This window comes from Sciurus carolinensis, chromosome 3 (genome assembly GCF_902686445.1).
Source record: "Sciurus carolinensis chromosome 3, mSciCar1.2, whole genome shotgun sequence".
Taxonomy (NCBI): domain Eukaryota; kingdom Metazoa; phylum Chordata; class Mammalia; order Rodentia; family Sciuridae; genus Sciurus; species Sciurus carolinensis.
Window position 1 is genome coordinate 23,809,292 of NC_062215.1, and position 23,070 is coordinate 23,832,361.

Genomic DNA, 23,070 nt, shown 5'->3' on the forward strand with positions numbered 1-23,070 from the left:
TCACCATTGCATTTTGTGTACTCATGAGTCATTTGGTTATGTTGGTTCCACCGTCCACTTTGTCACAGGAATGTCCCTCCTTCCCCCAAGAAGTGTTGATGCTATTATAGTCTTTATTTTGCTTCTTTAGGTAGACGATGACAGATTACTGAAGTTGTCCCAAAAGAAGTTCTGTGCCAGTGGACCCTATGTTGGTAAGCATATGGCTGTAAGTGGGAGTTGATTGATGATTTTTGGTATCAATAGTGAGTATTAGTGTTCCAGTTAATAGGAAATAATCACACCCCCCCCCATACCATATTTAGAGACAGGGTCTTGCTAAGTTGCTCAGGACTTAACTGAATTGCTAAGGCTGGCTTTGAACTCGCAGTCCTCTTGCCTCAGCCTCCCCAGCCACTGGGATTACAGGCATATGCCACATGCCACCATACCTAGCAATTATCCATTTTGTTATAATTAAAATGGAACTTAATAAAAACAAGGAGATGGTAAAAGAATAAAAATGAGACCAGGCACAATAGTGCACATCTGTAATTCCAGCGGCTTGGAAGGCTAAGACAGGAGGATCATGAGTTCAAAGCCAGCCTCAGCAAATGTGAGGTGCTAAACAACTCAGACCCTTTCTCTAAATAAAATACAAAATGGGACTGGGGTTGTGGCTCAGTGGTCGAGTGCCCCTGAGTTCAATCTCCAGTACCAAAAAAAAAAAAAAAAAAAGAAACCAAATAAACAAATAAAAATGAAACTTAAGAAATAAAAAGATTCACAAGATACTTATATTTAATCACATTCTTAGATTTAAAAAAAAATTTAATGTGTCTCTGTGTTTTTGGAGTCTATAATGAGTGAAGAAAGACTAGAACACCTAAGAAGTCTTAATCTGTAAAAGAGGACTTCTGGTGTGCTTATGTGGATGGCTTATAATATAGGTAGTATTATTTCCATTTTATAGATGAGAGAGCTGAGGTACAACTAGATTAAACTGGTCAAGGTCACTTATCTAATAACTTACAAGTGCAAATTAGCTGGACACCATGGCATGCGACTGTAATCCCAGCAATTTGGCAGGCTGAGGCAGGAGGATTGCAAGTTTGAAGCCAATCTAGGCATTAGCTAATTCCATCTCAAAAAATGAGTTTGGGATATACCTCAGTGATAGAGTGCCCCTCATTAACCCCCACTACCTCCTACCCCACAAAAGGGTGGGAGAAGGAATTGAATTGAAGCAAAATAATTGAACCCCATGAGTTTTGCTTTTCCCTATCCTTCGCACTGTGGATCAAATCCAGGGCCTTGGCCATTTATGCAAAGACTCTACCAATGAACTATCTCCCCAACCCTGAGTTTATGTTTTTAACTCACACTTTTTCAAACACATTAGAGTCCTTATGTATAAAATTTTACCCAGGAAATTGAAAACATTGATTGAAAAACATTAAAAAGTAAAGTATTTCTCTGAATCTCATTTTCTTTAAAACAGTAGTTCTCAATAGGGGAAAGTATATGTATTATCATCACTGATGCCTTGTCATGTTCTACCCACTATATCTGGTGCATCCTCCTGGGGTTAAGAAGTATGGCCTCTGCCCTTACCTCTGCTTAACATTAGAATTACTCTTTTAATATATATGTCCGACAAGCTGGGAGTGGTGGTGCATACCTGTAATCCCAGAAATCCCAGTCAGGAAGTAGAGATAAGGAGGATCGCAAGTTTGAGGCCAGCCTCAGCAACTTAGCAAGGCTCTGAGCAACTTAGTGAGACCTGGTTTCAAAATTGTAAAATTTTGAAAAATAGGATGGGGATGTATATAGCTCAGAGGTAAAGTGCTTCTAGGTTAAATCCACAGTACTATAAAAGATTTTTTTTAAATGAAATAAATGCCTTATAAGTCAGATGATGGGTTTACTACTCAAATAAATCCTTAAATGTCATAGTTGCTGTTTTCTGTCGCATATTTGTAGTCTGCCTTGAAGAACTGCTAAGTTTTACAGGTTTTTATAATGTTCTGTGACAAATATAGACAACATTAAAACCTGAAATAGTGTGCGAAGGGGTTTAATTTGTAGTTAAACCTGATAATCAGGCTATGTAGCTTATATATGTTAGGTATGCAGTTATTTAAATAACTGTTAATGTACTTGGTAAGGACTCTTGTTTGGCATCTTAATGCAAGTCTGTTTTGCTGCCTGATATCTAAAATAGTATTTCTGCCTTACAAATGTTCTGGCTTTTAGATATGACTCCTCAGTAATGGAATGCAACAACTCCCAGGATGTGTCCTATCATAGCAATAAACATCAGCCCATCAGTGTTTCATCAGTGTGTATACCCATTAAAGACTGCACCTTAAAATTGTTTTGAAACGCAATGCTATGGGAACACTTTCTTCTACTCAAAATTTATTTTAACTGTAAAATCATTGCTGTGTCTGTTGCTCTGTAAAGGGAAAACAATTATTAAGATTAAATCATTGTATTTTTGATTCTATAAGTTAACTGTTCTATTTTTTTTTTTTTTTGTTTTACACTATTATTATTTCATTAGTAAATTATTTCTTCCTTTGCACTAATATTCCTTAGGTTAGCTGGAAGAGTTTCTATAGCACTAAGAATGAGCTATTGGCTTAACACCTAAGTTTGGGCTTTTCTCTACATTTTACCATCTGTTTTTTCCAGGGTAAAGTTATTTTCAGGTTTTCTGTTTGTTTTTCTCTTGCTTAGGAGAAGACTGTCCCCAGTGGATGGTTCCTATCACAATCTCTACTAGTGAAGATCCCAATCAGGCCAAACTAAAAATTCTAATGGATAAGCCAGAGATGAATGTGGTTTTGAAAAATGTCAAATCAGACCAGTGGGTTAAGGTGAGTACAGAAATGGTGTAGCCATTTTTACCTTATATGAACTGCTTTATTTCTCTTGTGCATTTTATAACTATCTCTAAACAGTTTAGGATTTTTTTTTTTTTTTATTTTTTTTTTATTTTTTTGTGGAGTTGGGGATTGAATACTAGGCAAATGCTCTACCACTGAGCTACATCCCAGCCCCATAGATGAGGACTTTCAAAGGAAAACATTTCTAAACCTTTGTGAAATTTAGGGCCATTTTTCAAATAGTATTGTCTAAACATGTGCTCTTAAGTTAGATAAAAGAGGAGTGGAAAAGAAAAATAGTAGACTATTAAAGTCACATTAGCCAAAACATTTGTAGACTTATAACTTTAAACACCTGTAATCCCAGCAACTCGGGAGACTAAGGCAGGAGGATTCCAAGTTCAAGGCTAGCCTGGGCAACTTAATCCATGTCTCAAAATAAAAGAGTTGGGAATGTTGCTTGGTGGTAGGGCATCTCTGGGTTTAATTCCCAGTACCACAACACAAAAAAAGAAGATAAAGGAAATCAATAAAAGAGGGGCTGGGGGCAGAGCTTAGTGGTAGAGCACTTGTCCAGCATGTGCAATGCCCTGGGTTCAATCCCCAGCACTACCAAAAAAAAAAAAAAAAAGGAAAGAAAGAAATAAGTGAATCAATAAAATAATAGTTGCATTAAAATTATAGGATGATTTTTTAAAATATTTATGTCTTCTTGATTTACTGTTAAACTATATTGTATATAAATATTTTCAGAGATATTCTGGGTTGTAGCTCAGTGCTAGTGTACTTGCCTAACATATACAATCAATCCTAGTATCACCGTAAAACCAGACAAAAAAAAATGGTTTTGGTTGTTTATAAATAGCCTATATAGAAGTCAGTGATTATCTTACTCCAAAAATCATATGAAATTACCCTTACTGCATCTCTCACTTAAATAGTATGATGGATTTTGTTGATTAAAGGATCTCGTTCTACCTGGAGTATCTGAAACATAATTAGAAAAATATGGTTCTTCTTGAGGTTAAAATTTAGAATATGAAAATTGTTGAGGCTCTTGACTTCTTGTTTGTAAAAACTTAATCATTCTCAGAGATTCTTCTATCCAAGTGCTTTTAAGTATAAAAATATTTTCTATATACCTCTAACTATCCTCCGAGATTAGAAATAGAAACTTAGCCAACATTAATTTCTCCCTTTCTCCCATGTTCTTTCTAGTGTCCTGTTGGCCCCTGTTGTTGCACGTTTCTGTTTTCTGTGCCTTTGCATTTATTTTAGACAACTGATTTCGATCTTCATGGGCTCTGTGTTTTAATCCCTGTTAGCATGTATGATCTTTGTTGTTTTTTAAGCAAATATATCTAAAAACAATTAATTTTCCACATATAAAAAGTTGATTTACAAAATAAATGAAAGTTCGAAAAAGAACAAATAAAATAAGATAAATGGAAGTGTTTAATAGTGCCTATTGAACATCTTTTCAGTTAAATCTGGGAACTGTTGGGTTTTATCGAACCCAGTACAGCTCTGCCATGCTGGAAAGTTTATTACCAGGCATTCGGGACCTTTCTTTGCCCCCAGTGGATCGACTTGGATTACAGAATGACCTCTTCTCCTTGGTGAGTGTCTCTCATTTAAGTAATATGATAGATTTTGTTGATTAAAGGATCTTGTTTTTCCTGAAGTGTCTGAAACATAATTAGAAGAATGTGATTCTTTCTGAAGGTGAACACCTTTGGGAAAGGAACAAATGACTAATTATTAATTAAATGACAAGATTGACTCTATATAATTTACCAGAAGCAAATCCCATTTCACTACTCCTAAGCTAGTTTTTTGTACTATCTTTAGTTAAACCATTCTTTGTAAGGCAAAAGGCCTTTCTTTTTAATAGAAATGGACATAAACCTTTAAGAAACTTCCCTACTGTTTTTTATTTGTTTATTTGTTTTATTTAATAATTCAGTAATTTTGCGGGGGCCAGGGTACTGTGAATTGAAACCAGGAGCACTTAACCAAATGAGCCACATCCCCAGTCCTTTTATTTATTTATTTTTTATTTTGAGACTGAGTTTTGCTAAGTTGCTTAGGGCCTCACTAAGTTGCTGAGACTAGATTTGAACTCATGGTCCTCCTGCCTCAGCCTTCCAAGTCACTGGGATTACAGGCGGGCACCACCGCACCTGGCAATAATAGTTACTCTATGTTTTTTCTAAAGTAGTTTGCAGGAAAAGCTAGAACTTTTTTTTAGCTTTCTGTTATTACTCAAATTATAGTGCATTAACTTAGAAATACATTTATATTTGGTTTTATTCCAGAAAGGACTTAAAGCAGCAACTAGTAGTAGTATTTTTGTGACTCCAACATAGGTTATGTAATTTCTGGATGTCTTCGACTATGATAAAATTTTTATGTTCCTCCTAGTGTTCTTTTAAATTGCTCTTGAAATTTTCCCTGCCCTCTACAATTACTGGTTTTGGATTCCTTCTTTGTATAAACACAGATTAGCACTGATGCACAAAACCTCACATCTGCTGATCTCATTGCCAAAAGAGACCTGTCCCAGGAGAGTGGGTCATTTGTGCAGTTGGCTGCTGTAACAGAAGTTCTTTTTCCCAACTCTTTTAGTTAGTGCTGAAAGAACTCTCAATTTGTAGTGCCTTTCAGTTTGTGCTCTTTTAGAAATGAGTAAAGGAGTGGCTTAAGTTGACACAGTTTGCAGGTCCAGCTTTGAAAGAGCCTCTGTCAAGAACTAAAGCCCCAACTATTTTTGTAGCTTTTCTGAAGGTATGAAAATTTTCAAAACAAAGCCAGGGCCCCAGAAACTAAATAGAAATAGGAAGTTAGCTGATTTATTGTTATTCCTCAATTAGGGGAATTTAATGTAATTTTTTAAAGTAGTTCTTTTATAAATAGCGAAGAATTAAGGGATATTTTTATAATACGAATTTTATTTTAATGGTGTTCTTCTGAACTTATTTACTATCATTTCCTCAAACTAAAAAAATTGCTAGAGGTAGATAACACTGAAAATACATGCTTTTATGTTTTGTTTTGTTGTTTGAAGACTAGGTTAATTTATGTTTTTTCCTATCCCAGGCTCGAGCTGGAATCATTAGCACTGTAGAGGTTCTAAAAGTCATGGAGGCTTTTGTGAATGAGCCCAATTATACTGTATGGAGCGACCTGAGCTGTAACCTGGGGATTCTTTCAACTCTCTTGTCCCACACAGACTTCTATGAGGAAATCCAGGAGTTTGTGAAAGATGTCTTTTCACCTATAGGGGAGAGACTGGGCTGGGACCCCAAACCTGGAGAAGGTAATGGATGTACTTAATGGGGAAAAAATCAGTCAGAAACAGATACTTTTTTATCCACCCATGGTTAACAACTTAATTAAAATCACTTTTGTATTTATCAGGTATTACTATATCTTCAGCTGCCAGAAATTAAAACTTAAATTTTCCAAGTCTGCTGGTGGAGTTAATGGGTCATCAGCATCGATGCAGTAGTGCTTATATACTTATTACTACATATGATTTGGACAGTATTAGAAATAAAGTGTTCCAAAGTCCCCTTTATAGTCAAGAAAAGCTAATGGGAATTTTGGATTATTTTTCTTACTTATATTACTATAAATACTGGGCACCTTGTATACAACTTGTAACTCCAGGTTACAGCTAAGAGACACAGGGGCCAGCTTTCTGAATTAAGGAAGTTAATTGCTTTTTTACATGTGTTCTCCTCCATCATTATTTCCAGAATCACATATTTACTCTTTTTGCTGTCATTTATATGTGGAGAATGGTGATTTGAAGGCTCTAAATATAATTATTTTCTACCATTCACTAATAACTAAAAGTGGGACTTGCTCTTGACTATCTTAATTTGAGAGTCTTTTGAAATAATAGTAGTAGCAATACTTAGGCACTCTGTCTTTCATTGGTTCAACAAATATTTATACAACTTATATGTCAAGTATTATTCTAGAAGCTGCTGAAACAGCAGAAAGCAAAACATTGCCCTGTATGGTTTATATTCTAGTAGGAGACACAGCAAACAATTAAATATATACTGTTCTGGGTTGGCAGCAAGTATCATGAAGAAAAACAAAGCAAGGTAAGGCAAATAAGGAGTACTAGACCATTATTTTATAGAGTAGTTGGGGAAATCACTAATAAGGTGAGCATAAGCAGAGATAAGAAGGAGGGAGGTATGAGGATATCTAGGAGGAAAATGGTCCAGACAGAGAGACTAACAAGTCCCTAAGCAGGAACATGGAATAACAAGAAGGCTAGTAATGTCAGAACAGAGTAAATGAGGGCAAGAGGAGCATGGGAAGCAGACTGGAGCCTGAGGGACCTGTGGTGAAGTTTTTGACTTTCATAATTTGTGACTTGATGTGATAATTTAGAGTTTTGGGCAGAGGAACATGATTTGATGTTCTTGAGTGTGTGAAGAACAGACTGAAAGGAGACCATTTTAGAAGACCGTTTGAGGACTGGAGATACAGCTCAGTGGTGGAGCACTTGCCTAGCATGCTCTAGGCTCAATTCCCAGCACTGTGAGAAAAACAAAACAGAACAAAAAAAGAAAAAACAGGCTATTTGATTAATCCATTTGAGGTGCTAGTTGCAACTAGAACTTACAGGTATAAGTTCTGTGTGTAGTTTGAAGGTAGAACAAACTATTTGGAATGAGTGTGTGGTCAAGAGAGAAGAGTCATCAAACTAAAACTGCCATAGAAGCACCTTTGGATACAAAAGGAAATCAGGAGTTTGGTTTGAGGCATATTAAACTTGAGATCATGTTAAACATCTGTACATAGAATGCTTCAAGGTCCAGGTTGGATAAATACCTTTGGGAGTCATTGTTATGCAGATAATATTTGCAGCTATGAAACTACAAGAGACCCCTTAGGGACTGAGTTTCAATACAGAAAAAGAGAACTGAGGACTGGGTCCTAAAGAAGTCCAGAATTTAGGAGACTGACTAGAAAAGGAAGACTCTATAAAGGAGACTGGCCAGTGAGGCAGCAGGAAAGCCAGGAGGGAGAGGAGTGTCCCAGAACATAAAGAAACAGTATTTTAAGGCAGAATGAAAGTAATCAGCTGTACAAAAGCTGTTCTAAGAAAAGGATGGAGAATTAGTGATTGCAATTAACAGATTTTGTGGGATGATAGGGAATGATAATGTATTCTCTGCAATGGGAGGAGTTGAAATGGAGACAGCACATCTAGACAACTTTTTAAAGGAATTTTGCTAAATAGAGTATCAGAGAAAAGAGTGTAGTCTTGAGAAATGTGGGCTCAGGTAAGAAATTTCCTTTTTTTAAGTTGGGATATTTTATATCTTTCTGCCAATGAAAATAATGCAGTAGTATTGGGAAAATTCATGTTCTAAGAGAGTGGCAGCTGAACAATTGAGAGAAATTAGAACCTAGTGCACAGTGGAGAAGTTGGCTTTAGACAAGAGCACCGATCCTTAACAACATGCAAGTAATTAGTGGACATTGCAGTTTTCTTTCATGATGATAATATGTGTAATCTTTTAAGCTTAAAAATGATAAAGAGGGGCTAGGATTCTAGCTCAGTGGTAGAATACTTGCCTAGCAAGTGTGAGGCACTGAGTAAATAAAATAAAGATATTATGTCCATCTACAACTAAAAATATATAAAAATGATATAGAGAAGCCACATCAATATTTTGGGTTTTTTTTTTTTTTTTTTTTGGTGTGTGTGTGGTGCTGGGAATTGAATCCAGGGCCTTGTACTTGCAAGGCAAGCACTCTACAACTGAGCTATATCCCCAGCCCCCACATCAATGTTTATAGCAGCACAATTCACAATAGCTAAGCTATGAAACTAACCTAGATGGCCATTAACAGATGAATGTATAAAGAAAATATGGTTTATATACACAATGGAATATTACTCAGCCATAAAGAAGAATGATTTTATGATATCCTCAGTAAATGAATGGATCTGGAGACTATATACTAAGTGAAATAAACCAATCACAGAAAACCAAAGGTTGAATGTTCTCTCTGATATGTGGATGCTAATCACAACAGGGGTGGGGAGGGAAAAATAGAAGTTCAGTGGATTAGACAAAGACAGGAGCAGGGACAGAAATAGGAAAGACAGTGGAATGAATCTGATATAACTTTCCTATGTACATACGTGACTACATAGTGAAGCTCAATATTGTGTGCATCCATGAGATGGGGCTCTTAATTAGAATAAGATATATTCCATGTTTGTATAAACATATCAAAATTCTACTGCCACATATAACTAAAAAATCAAAAAAATTTTAAAATGACATAGGGAAAATGGCTTTAATTTTCTATCAGATGAATAAAAAACAAAATAAAGCCAGGTGTGATGATGCACACCTGTAATCCCAGCAGCTTGGGAGACTGAGACAAGAGGATCACGAGTTTGAAGCCAGCCTTAGCAAGAAGCCAGGCGCTAAGCAACTTAGTGAGACCCTGTCTCTAAATAAAATACAAAATAGGGCTGGCGATGTGGCTCAGTGATTGAGTGCCCCTGAGTTCAATCCCTGATACAATGCACCCCGCCCCCCAAAAAGCAAAATAATAAAACATCACATTGCATCACATAGCAAGTCAGCACCAGAGCCAGAGCTATAAATTGTTCTTTGTTTTGTTTTTGATCTCCTAATAAGTTTTCTTAAACTTACTTTTTATTGAATTATGATTTAAATATAATAAAACTGTGTAATTTCAGTGTTCTGTCTAGCTCAATGACCTCCCCCCACTTGTCAGTACTGAGGATGGAACCCAGGACCTCAGCATATGCTAGGCAAAAGCTCTACCACTGAGCTATATATCTCAGTCCCCCAGTTTGCTGTCTTTTGACAAAGGCATACATTTCCATCCTCCAAAAGTAGCCTCAGGCCCCTTCTCAGCCAATCTCTGCTACTTGATCACCCTGACCAGGCAAACAATATTCTGACTATTTCAGACCCTAGATTAATGTTGTCTGTCTCATAAGTAGAATCTCATACACACACACATATACATATTTCTTTTGTTTCTTCAAATATAGGGGATGGAACCCAGGGGCACTCTACCTCTGAGCTATACCCCCAGCCTATTTATTTATAGACAGGGTCTTGCTAAATTGTCATAGCTGGCCTGAAACTTGTGATCTTCCTTCCTCAGTTCCCCAAGTGGCTGAGATTACAGGAGTGCATCATCATACCCTGTGTTGAAATCATGTTATATTCTTATATTTGGCTTTTCTCACTCAGCATGTTTTTGAGAAACATAGAGGTTGTTCCTTTTATTGCTGGGTAGTATTTCACTGTATGAATATATTGCATTTTATTTTCCATTGTATGTCCATCAGATTTGTGTGCTAATTTTGACTTTTTTGAGCTGGTCATGGTGACATGGACCTGTAATCCCAGCTACATGGGAGGCTGTGGCAGGAGGATCACAAGTTCCAGACCACTTAGTGAGACGCTACCTCAAAATAAAAAGGACTGGGATGTAGCTCAGTTGTAGAGCATTTGCTTAGTAAGTGTGAAGCCTTAGGTTCAATCCCTAGTACCACCAAAAAAAAAAAAAAAAAAACACAAACAAAAAACATACCAGTTCAGTGGTTTTTAGTATGTTCATGAGCTCCTGCAACCATCACCATTATCTAATTTCACCCCAAAAGGAGCCCCATGCCCAAAGGCAGTTAATCCCTATTCCCTGGGAACCACTAATCCTTCTCTCTCATAGGTTTGCCTATTATTGACGTTTCATATAAATTGAATCATAACAGTATATGGCCTTTTGTGCCTGGCTTCTTTCATTTAATGTTATGTTTTCAAGATTTACCCAGGTGATAGCATAATATCAGTATCTCATTCCTTTTTTATGGTAGAATAATATTCCATTGTTAGGATATAGCACATATTATGAGTTGGTAAACATTTGGATTGATTTCACTTTTTGGCTATTATGAATTCTGTTAATATTTATGTACAAGCTTTTTTTTTTTTTTTTCCTGTATCAGGAATTGAACTCAGGGTTGCTTGACCACTGAGCCACATCCCCAGCCCTATTTTGTATTTTATTTAGAGACAGGGTCTCACTGAGTTGCTTAGGGTCTTGATAAGTAGCTGAGGCTGGCTTTGAATTCACCATCCTTCTGCCTCAGCCATGTCCGGCTGTGTACAAGTTTTTGTATAGACATATGGTTTCATTTCTCTTGGGTAAATACCTAAGAGTAGAATTGCAAGGTCACATGATAACTCTATGTTGAACCTGCAAAGGAACTGCCAGACTGTTTTTCTAAATGGCCACACCAATTTACATTTCCAATAGTAGTGTTTGAGGGTTCCAGTTTCTCCACATCCTTGTCAACACTTGTTATTGTCTGTCTTTTTGATTATAGCCATCATTGTGTAAAGTGGGATCTCATTGTGGTTTGTATTTGCATTTTCCTAATGATCAATGGTGAAGTTCTTTTTATGTCCTTATTGACTGTTTGCCTATCTTTGAAGGAATTAATCAACCTGGTTTTATTTTTAAAATATTATTTAATTCTGTTATACACAGGGTATACTAGTTTCACATATAGTCTTTTTCTGAACCTTGTGTCAAAGTGTCATGATGTAATAAACCTCTTCTTTCCACACACAGTCCTTTTCAGTATAATTAACTAGAATGAGTAACATTTAGTAAATTCAGATGATTGGCAGTTGTGACTAGAGATGGTCAGCAAATTCATTTGCTTGTCTAGTCTGTTTAGCACTTTCCCTATTATGATTTGTTAAATTTAAATCAAGTGTTCTCTTCAGTATGGGAGAATTGCGTTTGTTCAATACCATAGACTTAGTGTAATACAACTATGAAATATTCAGGTGCTAACTTAAAAACAGTCCTACTAAGTAGTCCTATGTCTTTTTTACTTTTCAATCAGGTCATCTAGATGCACTCCTGAGGGGCTTGGTTCTGGGCAAACTAGGAAAAGCAGGACACAAGGCAACATTAGAAGAAGCCCGTCGTCGGTTTAAGGACCATGTGGAAGGAAAACAGATTCTCTCTGCTGATCTGAGGAGTCCTGTAAGTTTCCACAGTAAATTTCTTTGATTTCTAGTTGTCTGCATTACTTTATGAAACATGAAACTTCTTTAATAGTAACCAAAACTGGGCTGGGGAGATAGCTCAGCTGGTAGAGTGCTTGCCCTAAGGCCCTGAGTTCGATCCCCAGTACTAAAAAAAGAAAAAAAATGGTAACCAAAACTGACCTAAAGATTGACCCATAAAGCCATGTCTAACTCTGTTTTAACATATCCTATTTGGGTGATTTGTAGCCAGCTTCCCATTTAAGTTTCTTAGCCCACATGATGGTTCTGAAAGGTGATTCCCCTGTGCACATTCCCAGAGAGAGCTGGTGTGCTGTGCTGTCACAACATGCCATCTGTTCTGTGGTTTTTCATGGGGCTTTTACATCCTTAACCTAATTTATATGTATGTCCACACGTAACTACTTATGTTTTTACTTGCTTTGTGTCATTTTGAAACATTTAAAATACTTGAAACAGGATAGATGTACTAAAATAACTTCCTTTTTTGTTCCTATATTGTCTTATAGGTCTATCTGACTGTTTTAAAGCATGGTGATGGTACTACCTTAGACATTATGCTAAAGGTGAGTGATTTGAAAAAGGCTCCTCTTCTTCTGAACTTGGATGGACACAGAGAACAGCTTTAAATGGTTAAAAGATTGAAAAGTTCTGACAAAAAAATATATTAAACATATATGCAAATATTATCAGACATGCAAATATTAAGAAACTAAGGGGGACTGGGGTTGTAGCTCAGTGGCAGAGCACTTGTCTAGCATGTGTGAGGTTCTGTGTTCAATCCTCAGCATCACACAAAAATAAATAAAATAAAGGTATTGTGTCCATCTACAACTAAAAATATTTAAAAAAAAAAAAAAAGAAAAGAAAAAAGAAACTATGGGAACTGGATGTGGTAGTGCAGGACTGTAGTCCTAACTACTTGGAAGACTAAGGTAGGAAGATCGAAGGTTCAAGACCAACCTAGGCAACTTAACAAGGCAAAACCCTGCCTCAAAAAGGGGGGGATGGAGTGGGGCTGGGGTGGTGGCTCAGTGGTAGAGAACTTGCCTAGCATGTGTGAGGTACTGGGTTCATTTCTTAGCACTGCATATAGATAGATTTAAAAAAATACAGGTTCGTCCACAACTAAAAAAATATATTTTAAAAAACTTATCTTAATCCATGTTATTTATCTATAGGTTTCCTTTCTAATAATATAAAACTTATATTTTAGATTTACTTTTCAAATAGACATTTAAGGTCCCTTCTCAGTCTTAATATTTGGTGAACCTGTGTACTACAAATCATGTGAATGAAACGCATATGAAATGGGCTATTTTGTGTGAGTTTTTTTTTTTTTTTTTAAGTCTATTCCATAAGTGTATGGAAAAAAATAGGAATTCTGAAAATTTTATGCTAGATGCCATAAATTACCATTTCCATTTTTAAGAATTTATACAAGTATGCGTATTTAATAGGAGTTGCATTTATTAGCATAAGGGAGTGCACAATATTAGCTTTACTGTAGGAAGAGCTCTAATGAAGGCAGAATCAGAATTCTTGCCAACACTGCAAAAGGAAACATAAACAGGCAAACAATTTGATGACAAATGACTATTTTCTGTTGGTAATTTAGGAATAATGTTAAAACACAAAAGAGTGTATACCTCTTAATAGTATATTTAAAATGTGGTACTAGAGTGCCACCTGGTGGACTAATATATCTTCAGGGAAGAAATGCTTCCTAAAAGCTGGAGTTCTGTCCTTGAATATTGCAGCTGAAAAAAACCTTACAAATCATCAGTCTGCTCCCCTCATTTTACTGATGAGTGAACTGAGACCCAGAGAGGCTTAGGACTTAGTTAAGATCATAAAGATATTAGAGGCAAAACTGGGACTATAACCTAGGCAAAAGCTCTGCCACTGAGCTACATCCCCAGCCCCTACAGTTCTAATTTTTAAAAATACAATGTTTTGTTTCTAATTATGAAAAAAAAATTTTCTATATTCACTATGGAATATTTAAAGACTAGAAAAGAAGAAAGAAGAAAATAAAACTTGTAATTTTTTTAAAAAAGTAGACCACAAAACAGCATGTACAGTATAATCTCATTCCAGGTTTGGCAATGTGCATATGGTAGTAATTTACTTTTTCTTTATGCATCTCTGTCTTATTGATATTCTATATTCAGTGTGTGCTGCTTTTGCAGTTAAGAAATGTGAAGAGGGCCAGGCACATGGCCCACACCTGTAATCCCAGTGATTCGGGAGGCTGAGGCAAGAGAATCAAGAATTCAAAGGCAGCCTCAGCAGTTTAGTGAGACTCTTAGCAACATTGGCAAGACTCTGTCTCTAATGAAATACAAAAAAGGGCTGGGGATATAGCTTAGTGGTTAAGCGCCACTGGGTTCAATCCCTGGTTCCAAAGAAGAAAAAGAAATGTGAAGAGGTATAATTCAGTGTAGAGTGCTTGCTTGGTATGCACAAGGCCCTGAGTTTAATCCCCAGCACTGCAGAAAAGAAAGAAATGTGAAGGTACATGATGCCACTGATCAGAGGTCATCATTAATTAGTATTAGCGTTTTGATGTGTTTTCAGATTTTTACCTTTCACATTACATTTTTTTAAAAATATAGGATGATTTTGCTTTGTCTCTGCTTTTTTTCACTTAAATATGAAGAACATGCATATTTCATGAAATATTCCTAAAATGTAACCTTTAATAGTGCACTTTTGAGCCAGGCGTAGTGGCATGTGCCTATAATTCTAGCAACTCAGGAGGCTGAAGCAGGAGGACTGCAAGTTTGAGGTCAGCTTGGGCAACTTAGCAAGACCCTCAACAACTTAGATCCTATCTCAATATTTAAAAAAAAATTTTTTTTGTTGTTTTTTTTTTTTGTGGTGCTGGGGATTGAACCCAACTGAGCTATATCCCCAGCCCCCCCAAAAGAGAAAAAATTTTAAAGGCCTACGATGTACTTTAATGGTAAAGTACCCACTATGTTTAATCCCTAGTACCTGCCCCCAAAAGGATTTTTTTTTTTTTTGGCTTGGAGGAGGTACTGGGGATTGAACTCAGGGGCACTCAACCATGAGCCACATCCCAGCCCTATTTTGTATTTTATTTAGAGACAGGGTCTCACAGAGTTGCTTAGCACCTCGCTTTTGCTGAGGTTGACTTTGAACATTCAGTCCTCTTGCCTCAGCCTCTCAAGCTGCTGGAATTACAGGTATGTGCCACACCCAGTCAAAAAGCATCTTTTGAAAATGAATGATTATGATAGTCAGCTGTTGGTTATCTAGATTATTTTCAGTTATCACTATTATAAATTAAATTGATGATCTTCAATGGCATAAGATAACCAATGATTAGTTTTGTTCATAAAACAAAGAACATTAACCAGATATCAATGCTTTGGCCATGAGAGATGTACTCTTTATATGATGATGGTAAACTACTTAGAACTGATAAGAAGCTATTCATCTATCAAGCACTTACATTTGGTGATTGACTAACTATAATGGCAAGGGCCAAGTTTAGTGCTCAACCATCTTGACAAATATTCTCTTTAATGTACCCTGAGAGTACCTAACAAGAATGCAAAGCAGAAATTTTACCTTATTGAAGGAGAATCTTATATAAGCACATGCAGAATTTCCCAGGGAAGAGCTAACTCTCTGTTTTAATTTTTTCCTTATAGCTTCACAAACAAGCAGATATGCAAGAAGAGAAAAACCGAATCGAAAGGGTCCTTGGGGCTACTCTTTTGCCTGAACTGATTCAAAAAGTTCTCACTTTTGCACTTTCAGTAAGTTATAAGGAAACTTTCAGAGGGAGTTTTTACTCACTGATCTGTGGCAAATGTCTTTGATTCAGTATCCTCTTGATCTGCCTTTACCTCAGACTAAGGCTTCCTTTTCCTGGAAAACTGGTAAAAGCTTTTGTTACTGACTTCTGTTATATCCCACTAATGATGAGACTCAGATCAGAGTACTGGGGAGAGGAAACAAATGCTTTCTCTATAAGCTTCTGGTGCCAGTTATTCCTAAAACAAAGAATACATGTCTTTGATGTGGTTACTTAGGTATTTCACTACTTTCTGGCACCAGAAGATGTTGTAGATATGCTAGACTTTTAGTTCTCTTTCTCTTCTTAGGAAGAGGTACGTCCACAGGACACTGTATCAGTAATTGGTGGAGTAGCTGGAGGCAGCAAGCATGGGAGGAAAGCTGCATGGAAGTTCATAAAGGACAACTGGGAAGAACTTTATAATCGATACCAGGGAGGATTCTTAATATCCAGGCTAATAAAGGTATGTGAAATTTTTTATTTGAGTAGGTTGATAATCATGGATGTTATTGAGCAATGTCCATGGTTCACTACACTTATAGGTTCTTTCTCTTTAAGGTATTCCTTAAATAGTTGTTGGTTTTGTTTAAGGGCTTCTATATTCCTCTCCTTCACTTCTGTAACAAACTAAAGTTTTGGAGAGAACAGAATAATTTATTTTTTAGGGTAAATGAAAGTTTGTTCCTAGCCCTTATTGGTTTCACTTACTACTTAAAAACCTTTGTTTTTTCAGCTATCAGTAGAGGGATTTGCAATTGATAAAATGGCTGGAGAGGTTAAGGTAAGGAAAATACTCTTTACATCTTTGCAGGGGAGGGGGAAGTACTGGAGATTGAACTCAGGGGCACTCAATCACTGAGCCACATCTCCAGCCCTATTTTGTATTTTATTTAGAGACAGGGTCTCACTGAGTTGCTTAGTGCCTCTTTTTTGCTGAGGCTGGCTTTGAACTCGTGATCTTCCTGTCTCAGCCTCCTGAGCTGCTGGGATTATAGGCGTGCGCCTCTGCGCCCGGCTTTACTTTTAATCTTTCAATATAAAACATAAAAACACTAATCTAGTTTTAATTGTAGAGGTATTGGGATAAAGTACTTTTTTCCCCTTGTTTTTTTCCTTAGAGAAAGACAGGTTAGATTGTATCTTCTAATTTCTGAAGGATTTATAATTGGCATCATCTTTGAGGATGTTGAAATATGGTTGAATGAATATGAAATCAAAGGTCAGTTGACCTGTGTAAATTTGTGCTGTGCCCCATATTAATTGTGTGTCCTTGAGCATGTTTTTTAGCTCCTATGAACCTGTTTCTTCACCTGTATAATAGGGTGATGATGAGATTCTCATTTAGATTAAGTAACATGATGGAACTAAGACAGTAGGATCTTGATGCTGTTCTTCCCCCTTTGTAATGACCTCCAAAAATCTCTTGTATATATAGTGAGGCTAGATAGTTATGTAGGGTGTCTCCTCTTAACCCTTAATAAAGATTGATAATCAGCTTAGTATGGATCTTGAACCTGGTAAATTCACCATATGAGAGACAGATTTACTTTGATTGGGAAAATCTTAACTTTAAGCTTTCCATTGCATTTATCTCCTCTTAAGTATTTTTATAAATAAATAGTCATTATCAGGTGTGAATTTGGAAATTGATTTATTACAGTTTGATTCGCTCTGTGAACCATTGTTAGGAATAGGTTTTAAGAATTTAAATTTTGAGAAAATAGTGAAAGATTTGTCTTCTACTGTCATCCAGTTTTCATTGTGTGTTGAATTATATAAACAATTGTAACATTAATAGGTTCTGTGCAGGAGAAAGAAGTAATGGGTTTTGGGGCAGAGTATTGGGAGGCTGGGTAGGAGCCAGCTCATGCATGGCATTGTGGATTATATTAAGAATTTTCTAAGATTGGAAAGCCCACAAATGGTTTATAAACAAAGGAGTGACATGATCTGATTTGTGTTGTAAAAATTTCAGTCTCTGCAGTGTGGAAAATGATTTGGAATGAGGAAGAAGTTGGGGTGCTAATTCTCCAAGCAAGAATGGCTCAGTGGTAGACCACTTACCTAGTACATATGAGGCACTAGGTTTGATCCTCAGCACCACGTAAAAATAAAAATAAATAAAACAGAGGTATTGTGTCCATCTACAACTAAAAATAAATAAAAATAAAAAAGAATTGCACTGCAACTTTAGAGTAGGGTAGCAGCAGGAATGGAAGAATTGGAAAGAAATTCAGGTGTTGATATTGTTAATCTTCAGTTTAACAGTATTTACCAAGTGGCTTCTCTGTATTTCTAACATGTCTGGGAAGAAAGAGTCAAGGATAATTCCCAGATTTCTCATATATAAATGTTGGTGCTATTTCTTGGAGATGAAACTGGAAGATGACTTGTATCTAACTTGGTCCGTGAGAAACCAACCATGATTAGAAGCCTTGGAGCAGGAGCCGTTGTCATCTTTGTAAATTGATTTCTAAAAGGTTTAGATTTAATCTGATGAAGTAGCATTTTTCTCTTCTACACCTATTATGACTAGCTTAAAGGAAAGACCCCTATCATTTTGCCAGTTGGTATTTAAGAGCTACTTTATTTTCAGCAAAACCAGGTGTACTTTATTAGAAAATGATTTATTCAACTTTGATTTAAGCATTTTGATAAATTATAATAAACTCAGAAATAGTTCATTTAGCTGGGCATGATGGTGCATGGCCGGAATCCCTCCTACTCGGGAGACTGAGGCAAGAGGATTGCAAATTCAAAGCCAGCCTTGGCCATTTAGCAAGACCCTCTCTCAAAAAGGGCTGGGGACATAGCTAAATGCCCCCATGATCAATCCCTAGTACCAGCAGAAAAAATAATTTTATTCTATGAAAAATATGAGACTATTAAGTGTTAAATTATTAGTATATAACAGCACCTTAAACTTCTTAAGTTTTATCATTCCTTACAAATTGATCTTTATTTGAGGCAGCCAGAATGTGTTGAGTTTGTGAGTCCTGTGTGCCGGGTGTTTTGCCAAATTGAGTTGTCTCTTAAGTTTTGGAGTGCATAATTTTTCACAGATGAGAAAAGTGAGACCTAGAGCAGTTAATTTAGTTAGAGTGACAGGCTGGCATTTTGACACAGTCTAGATTCAAGTGCCACATCTAAGTCCAAAGCCTAAATTAACTACGATGTAGTCACCCTAGGAGAAAGGCAGTAGGTTCTGTCTCTTTTGATTAGGTTTTATACTTTTGATATTTGGGGGAGAATTTTTTCATGCAGACCCAAGGATTTACTTGTTTTAGCCTGAAAATGGCAGCGGTTAATTCTCATGACTGTAGCTAATGAATCCTATATGTAGGCCAGTGGGTACTTTTTCATGGCCATGATATTAACTTGCTTTTGGTAGCAATGATTCTACATTCTGGATTGTCTTATACTAGGCTTTCTTCGAGAGTCACCCAGCTCCTTCAGCTGAGCGTACCATCCAGCAGTGTTGTGAAAATATCCTGCTGAATGCTGCTTGGCTAAAGCGAGATGCTGAGAGCATCCACCAGTACCTCCTTCAGAGAAAAGCCTCCCCACCCGCAGTGTGAACCCTGAGCAGCCACTGCTGCAGCTCTGCTGCTTCGCTGCTAAGGTGGAGCTACCGAACAGCTGATTCATATGCCAAGAATTCGGAGTCTTCTTTCAAACCAGTGGGGGTTGGACAATGAATGTAGTTAACTGGTTCCTGCTCACACTCCAGAATTAAATTCTATTGAAAAAGGAAAATCAGCAATTCAGCAAAAAAAATAAAAATAAAAAATAAAAAATAAAAATGTAAATATGATAGTAATAAAGTAGAGCATAATGAAACTGTGAAACTTCCTGAAGCCTTGTCAGTGGTAAAAAGTATTTAACACTCTCTTGTTAATGACAGATGTTCTGTTTTTATAACCTACCAAAAGGAAACTAGAGGCTTCTCGGGAAGAGAATTTTTGTGCAGTGGGTTCTGCGAGCAGCCTAAGCCCAGGATAGTGTCCATTGCTGGGAATGGCTAAACTCAAAAGGCTAATGGGTGGTATAACATAGTCCAAGTCTGTGCATATTTAAATTTTTTTTTTTTTTTTTTGTCATGGGGACTGATCAGGAAGATAAGTTTTCCTGCATAACTCAATCTGAACTAAGGATTGTAGTTTTCCTCCTTGCCTCCCTTCTGTGTGACCCCTTGGCCAAAAAAAAAAAAAGGAAAAAAAAAAACAAAAAAAAAGTAAAAACAAAAAAAAAGTCCCCTACCCCTCTCTGAATTTTTCCTCCTTTTACTTCTACTCCAGCCCCCAACCCCGATGTCCTTCTTAGAGATTATGAAAACATCTTTCATAGCCACATTAAATAAGAGAAACTGATATACATTATTTTTCTTCCTTTTTTAAGATGACTTTTAAGGACCCCAAAATGCATATAGGTGAGACAATAGTAGTAAAAAGATTTTTAGCCAGTCCTTCCTAAAGGAGTTATTCTGCTAAAAATGGTCTTAGTTGTCTAACACGCCAACTATTGAACCTCTTCATAACAGTATCAAGTCAACTCTGGCTTCTCCTGGTTCATTTGTGCGTGCAAGAAGCCAGTAACTGCTGTGGGGCCTATATATTAGTGGTAACTGGTTTCAAAAACAATGACTGTAAGCCTGTGTGTGCCACTCTCTGCTTCAACAGTATATCCTACTAACAAGCCTCACCTACCTAATCCAGTAAGTTTTAACTCTAAATTTTATTCCCTTTCTCTTTACCTACTTTTTTCTTTTCTTTTTCCTGTTCTTTTTATTTTTCTTAAAAAATTTTTTTTGTGTTAACAGAAATTCATATTTGGTGTGGCTTAACTGTATTTCAGAAGGTCATCAGATTGTGAGACTGCTTCCTTGAAACATTTTTGTGCTATTGTTTTAAAAAAATAATAATTAAAAAAACAGTTGGCGTTAATAAAAATGTCAATGTGAAATGGATGTCCTGGTTTCTTTTATTCTCTTTGATAAGAAAGTGAAAATTTTCCTGTTTCAGTAGGGTCATAAGAATTTTTAGTACAATAGCATTTTTTGAGTTTAAGGGCTGGGGTTGTGGCTCAGTGGTAGAGTACTCGCCTAGAATGTGTGAGGCCCTGGGTTCGATCCTCAGCACCACATAAAAATAAAATAAAGGTATTGCGTCCACCTACAACTAAAACAAACAAACTAACAAAAAAGATTAAAAAAAAAAAAAAAAACTCTAGTTCCTGTTGGGTGCAGTAGTGCACACCGATAATCCTAGCAATTTGGGCAGAAGAATCACAAATTCAAAGCTAACCTGGGCAAATTAGTAAGATAATTTCTCAAGTAAAAAGGGCTAGGTATGTAGCTCAATGGTAGGGCACCCCACTCCTGGGTTCAGTCCTCAGTACCAAAAAAAAAAAAAAATCTAGTTCCTGAATTCCTAATGAATAGAACAACCTAAACAGAAAAATCCTGAGATTGATTCTGAATTAGTTCTTGATTCTCAGAAAATATGAGACCCCTACAGGCAGCATTCAGGAGTTAACTTGAGATTTAACTCATCTTATCCTGGCACCATGCTCAGGGCTGCCCTGTAGGTGTCAATGCATGTGCTTAAAGCACATGGGCACCAAAATAATGAGAAAAATGCAGCTTTAAGACAGTACAATGAATTGGACATAATTTTCCTTTGTTAATATGTAAATACACAACCAATATAATTCCACATTATGTACAAGCACAAGAATGGAATCCTAATTGGAATGTGTTGTACTCCATGTATGTATGATATGTCAAAATAACACTCTACTGTCATGTATATATGAAAACAACAACAAAAAGAAAATATAAGGAGGTAAATGCAGCTTAAATTGAAGAATTTACAGAATTTTGTAATCAGAAATTCTGGAAAGGGCTGTGGTTGTGGCTCAGTGGTAGAGCGCTTGCTTAGCATGTGTAAGGCACTGGGTTCGATTCTCAGCACCACATATAAACAAAATAAAGATCCATCAACAAGTTAAAAAAGAAGTGGTTAAGATGGTAAATTAAAAAAATTCTGGAAAGAAATTTTAGTTTCAGCATACATGCAAATTTGTATATAGCAGTCAATCAGTCTGAATTATGTTGGGGGGAGAGGTTGTGCTGGATGTTTCCAATCCCCAAAGCAGAACCACTTTTCATGCTGCTCTGGTCCCTAAGAGGCATAAATTCACATGAACGGTATCAATAGGACCCCTTGCCTTCTGACTTCAGGTTGTATATAACCAACTAATAATACCCAAAGGAAATCCAAAGAGGAAAGGATGATAAGAATATTTATAGGGCTGGGGAGATAGCTCAGCTGGTAGAGTGCTTGCCTCGCAAGCACAAGGCCCTGAGTTCGATCCCCAGTACCGGGAAAAAAAAAAAAAAAAGAATATTTATATTCCCCTGGCTTTCTCACTGCAAGGTCACATGGGTTGTCTCGTGTCCCTCTACCAAAGACCAGAGCTCCTATCAAGCAGCCCTCTTTAGCTTTAGCTCCTCTTTGCCTACCCAAATCTAGAGATAGAACTAAGCCAGGTACAATGGTTCAAGCTTATAATCCCAACTACTTGGGAAACTGAGGCAGAAGGATCACAAGTTCAGGGCCAGACTGGGTCTGGCAAGAGCTTTAGAAATATTTCATAACTTTTCCTTTTTCCTAATACTTTTTGGTTAAACATTTTTAGTGGAAATCAGAGGAGTTAGGAAGAATTATGAATGTGTTGATGCTTCCTGTAGACAGTTTTACATTACTTTTGGTTAATAAGCAGTAGTCAGAGCTACTTGCTTAGTATGAGCAACAAGGCTCTAGGCTCAACCTACAGCACCAGAAAAAATACAATACGTATTCATTTCCAACTTCAAAGTTAAAAAAAGACTGATAGCTCAGTGGTAGAGTGCTTGCCTAGCATATCTAAGGCCATAGGTCCGATCCCCAATGCTGCCACCACAATGACAATGATGACAAAAAAACAAGGGGAAAAAAACTATGAAAGCTGGACATGGTAGCATATACACCTGTAGTCCCAGTTACTCAGAAGGTTGAGTCAGAAGGATCCCTTCAGCAAATGAGTTTGAGACCAGCTTGGGCAAAGTAGTCAGACCACCATTTCAAAAAAAAAAGTGACTATGTCTTCTTATAAACCCACTTCCAAGGGACAGTCATGTTTAACAAAAAAGTTTGGGGCTTATCATTCCAGCTGTTTTTATACACTAGTTTATGTATTTTGATTATTTTTGGTAATGGAG

General features: G+C 36.7%; 1 protein-coding gene across 2 annotated transcripts in view; it reads left to right on the forward strand.

The window, feature by feature from the left end:
• Positions 1-20,775, forward strand: part of Npepps (aminopeptidase puromycin sensitive) — an 87,776-nt gene extending 67,001 nt beyond the window's left edge. For both annotated transcript variants that reach the window (XM_047545515.1, XM_047545517.1), the window contains 10 exons: positions 131-194; positions 2,722-2,861; positions 4,355-4,489; positions 5,970-6,189; positions 11,812-11,954; positions 12,487-12,543; positions 15,661-15,768; positions 16,117-16,272; positions 16,543-16,590; positions 19,235-20,775. In XM_047545515.1, the coding sequence (XP_047401471.1) occupies positions 131-194; positions 2,722-2,861; positions 4,355-4,489; positions 5,970-6,189; positions 11,812-11,954; positions 12,487-12,543; positions 15,661-15,768; positions 16,117-16,272; positions 16,543-16,590; positions 19,235-19,387 (1,224 nt within the window). In that variant the 3' untranslated portion in view covers positions 19,388-20,775. The remainder of the gene's footprint in view (positions 1-130; positions 195-2,721; positions 2,862-4,354; positions 4,490-5,969; positions 6,190-11,811; positions 11,955-12,486; positions 12,544-15,660; positions 15,769-16,116; positions 16,273-16,542; positions 16,591-19,234) is intronic.
• The last annotated feature ends 2,295 nt before the right edge of the window (positions 20,776-23,070 follow it).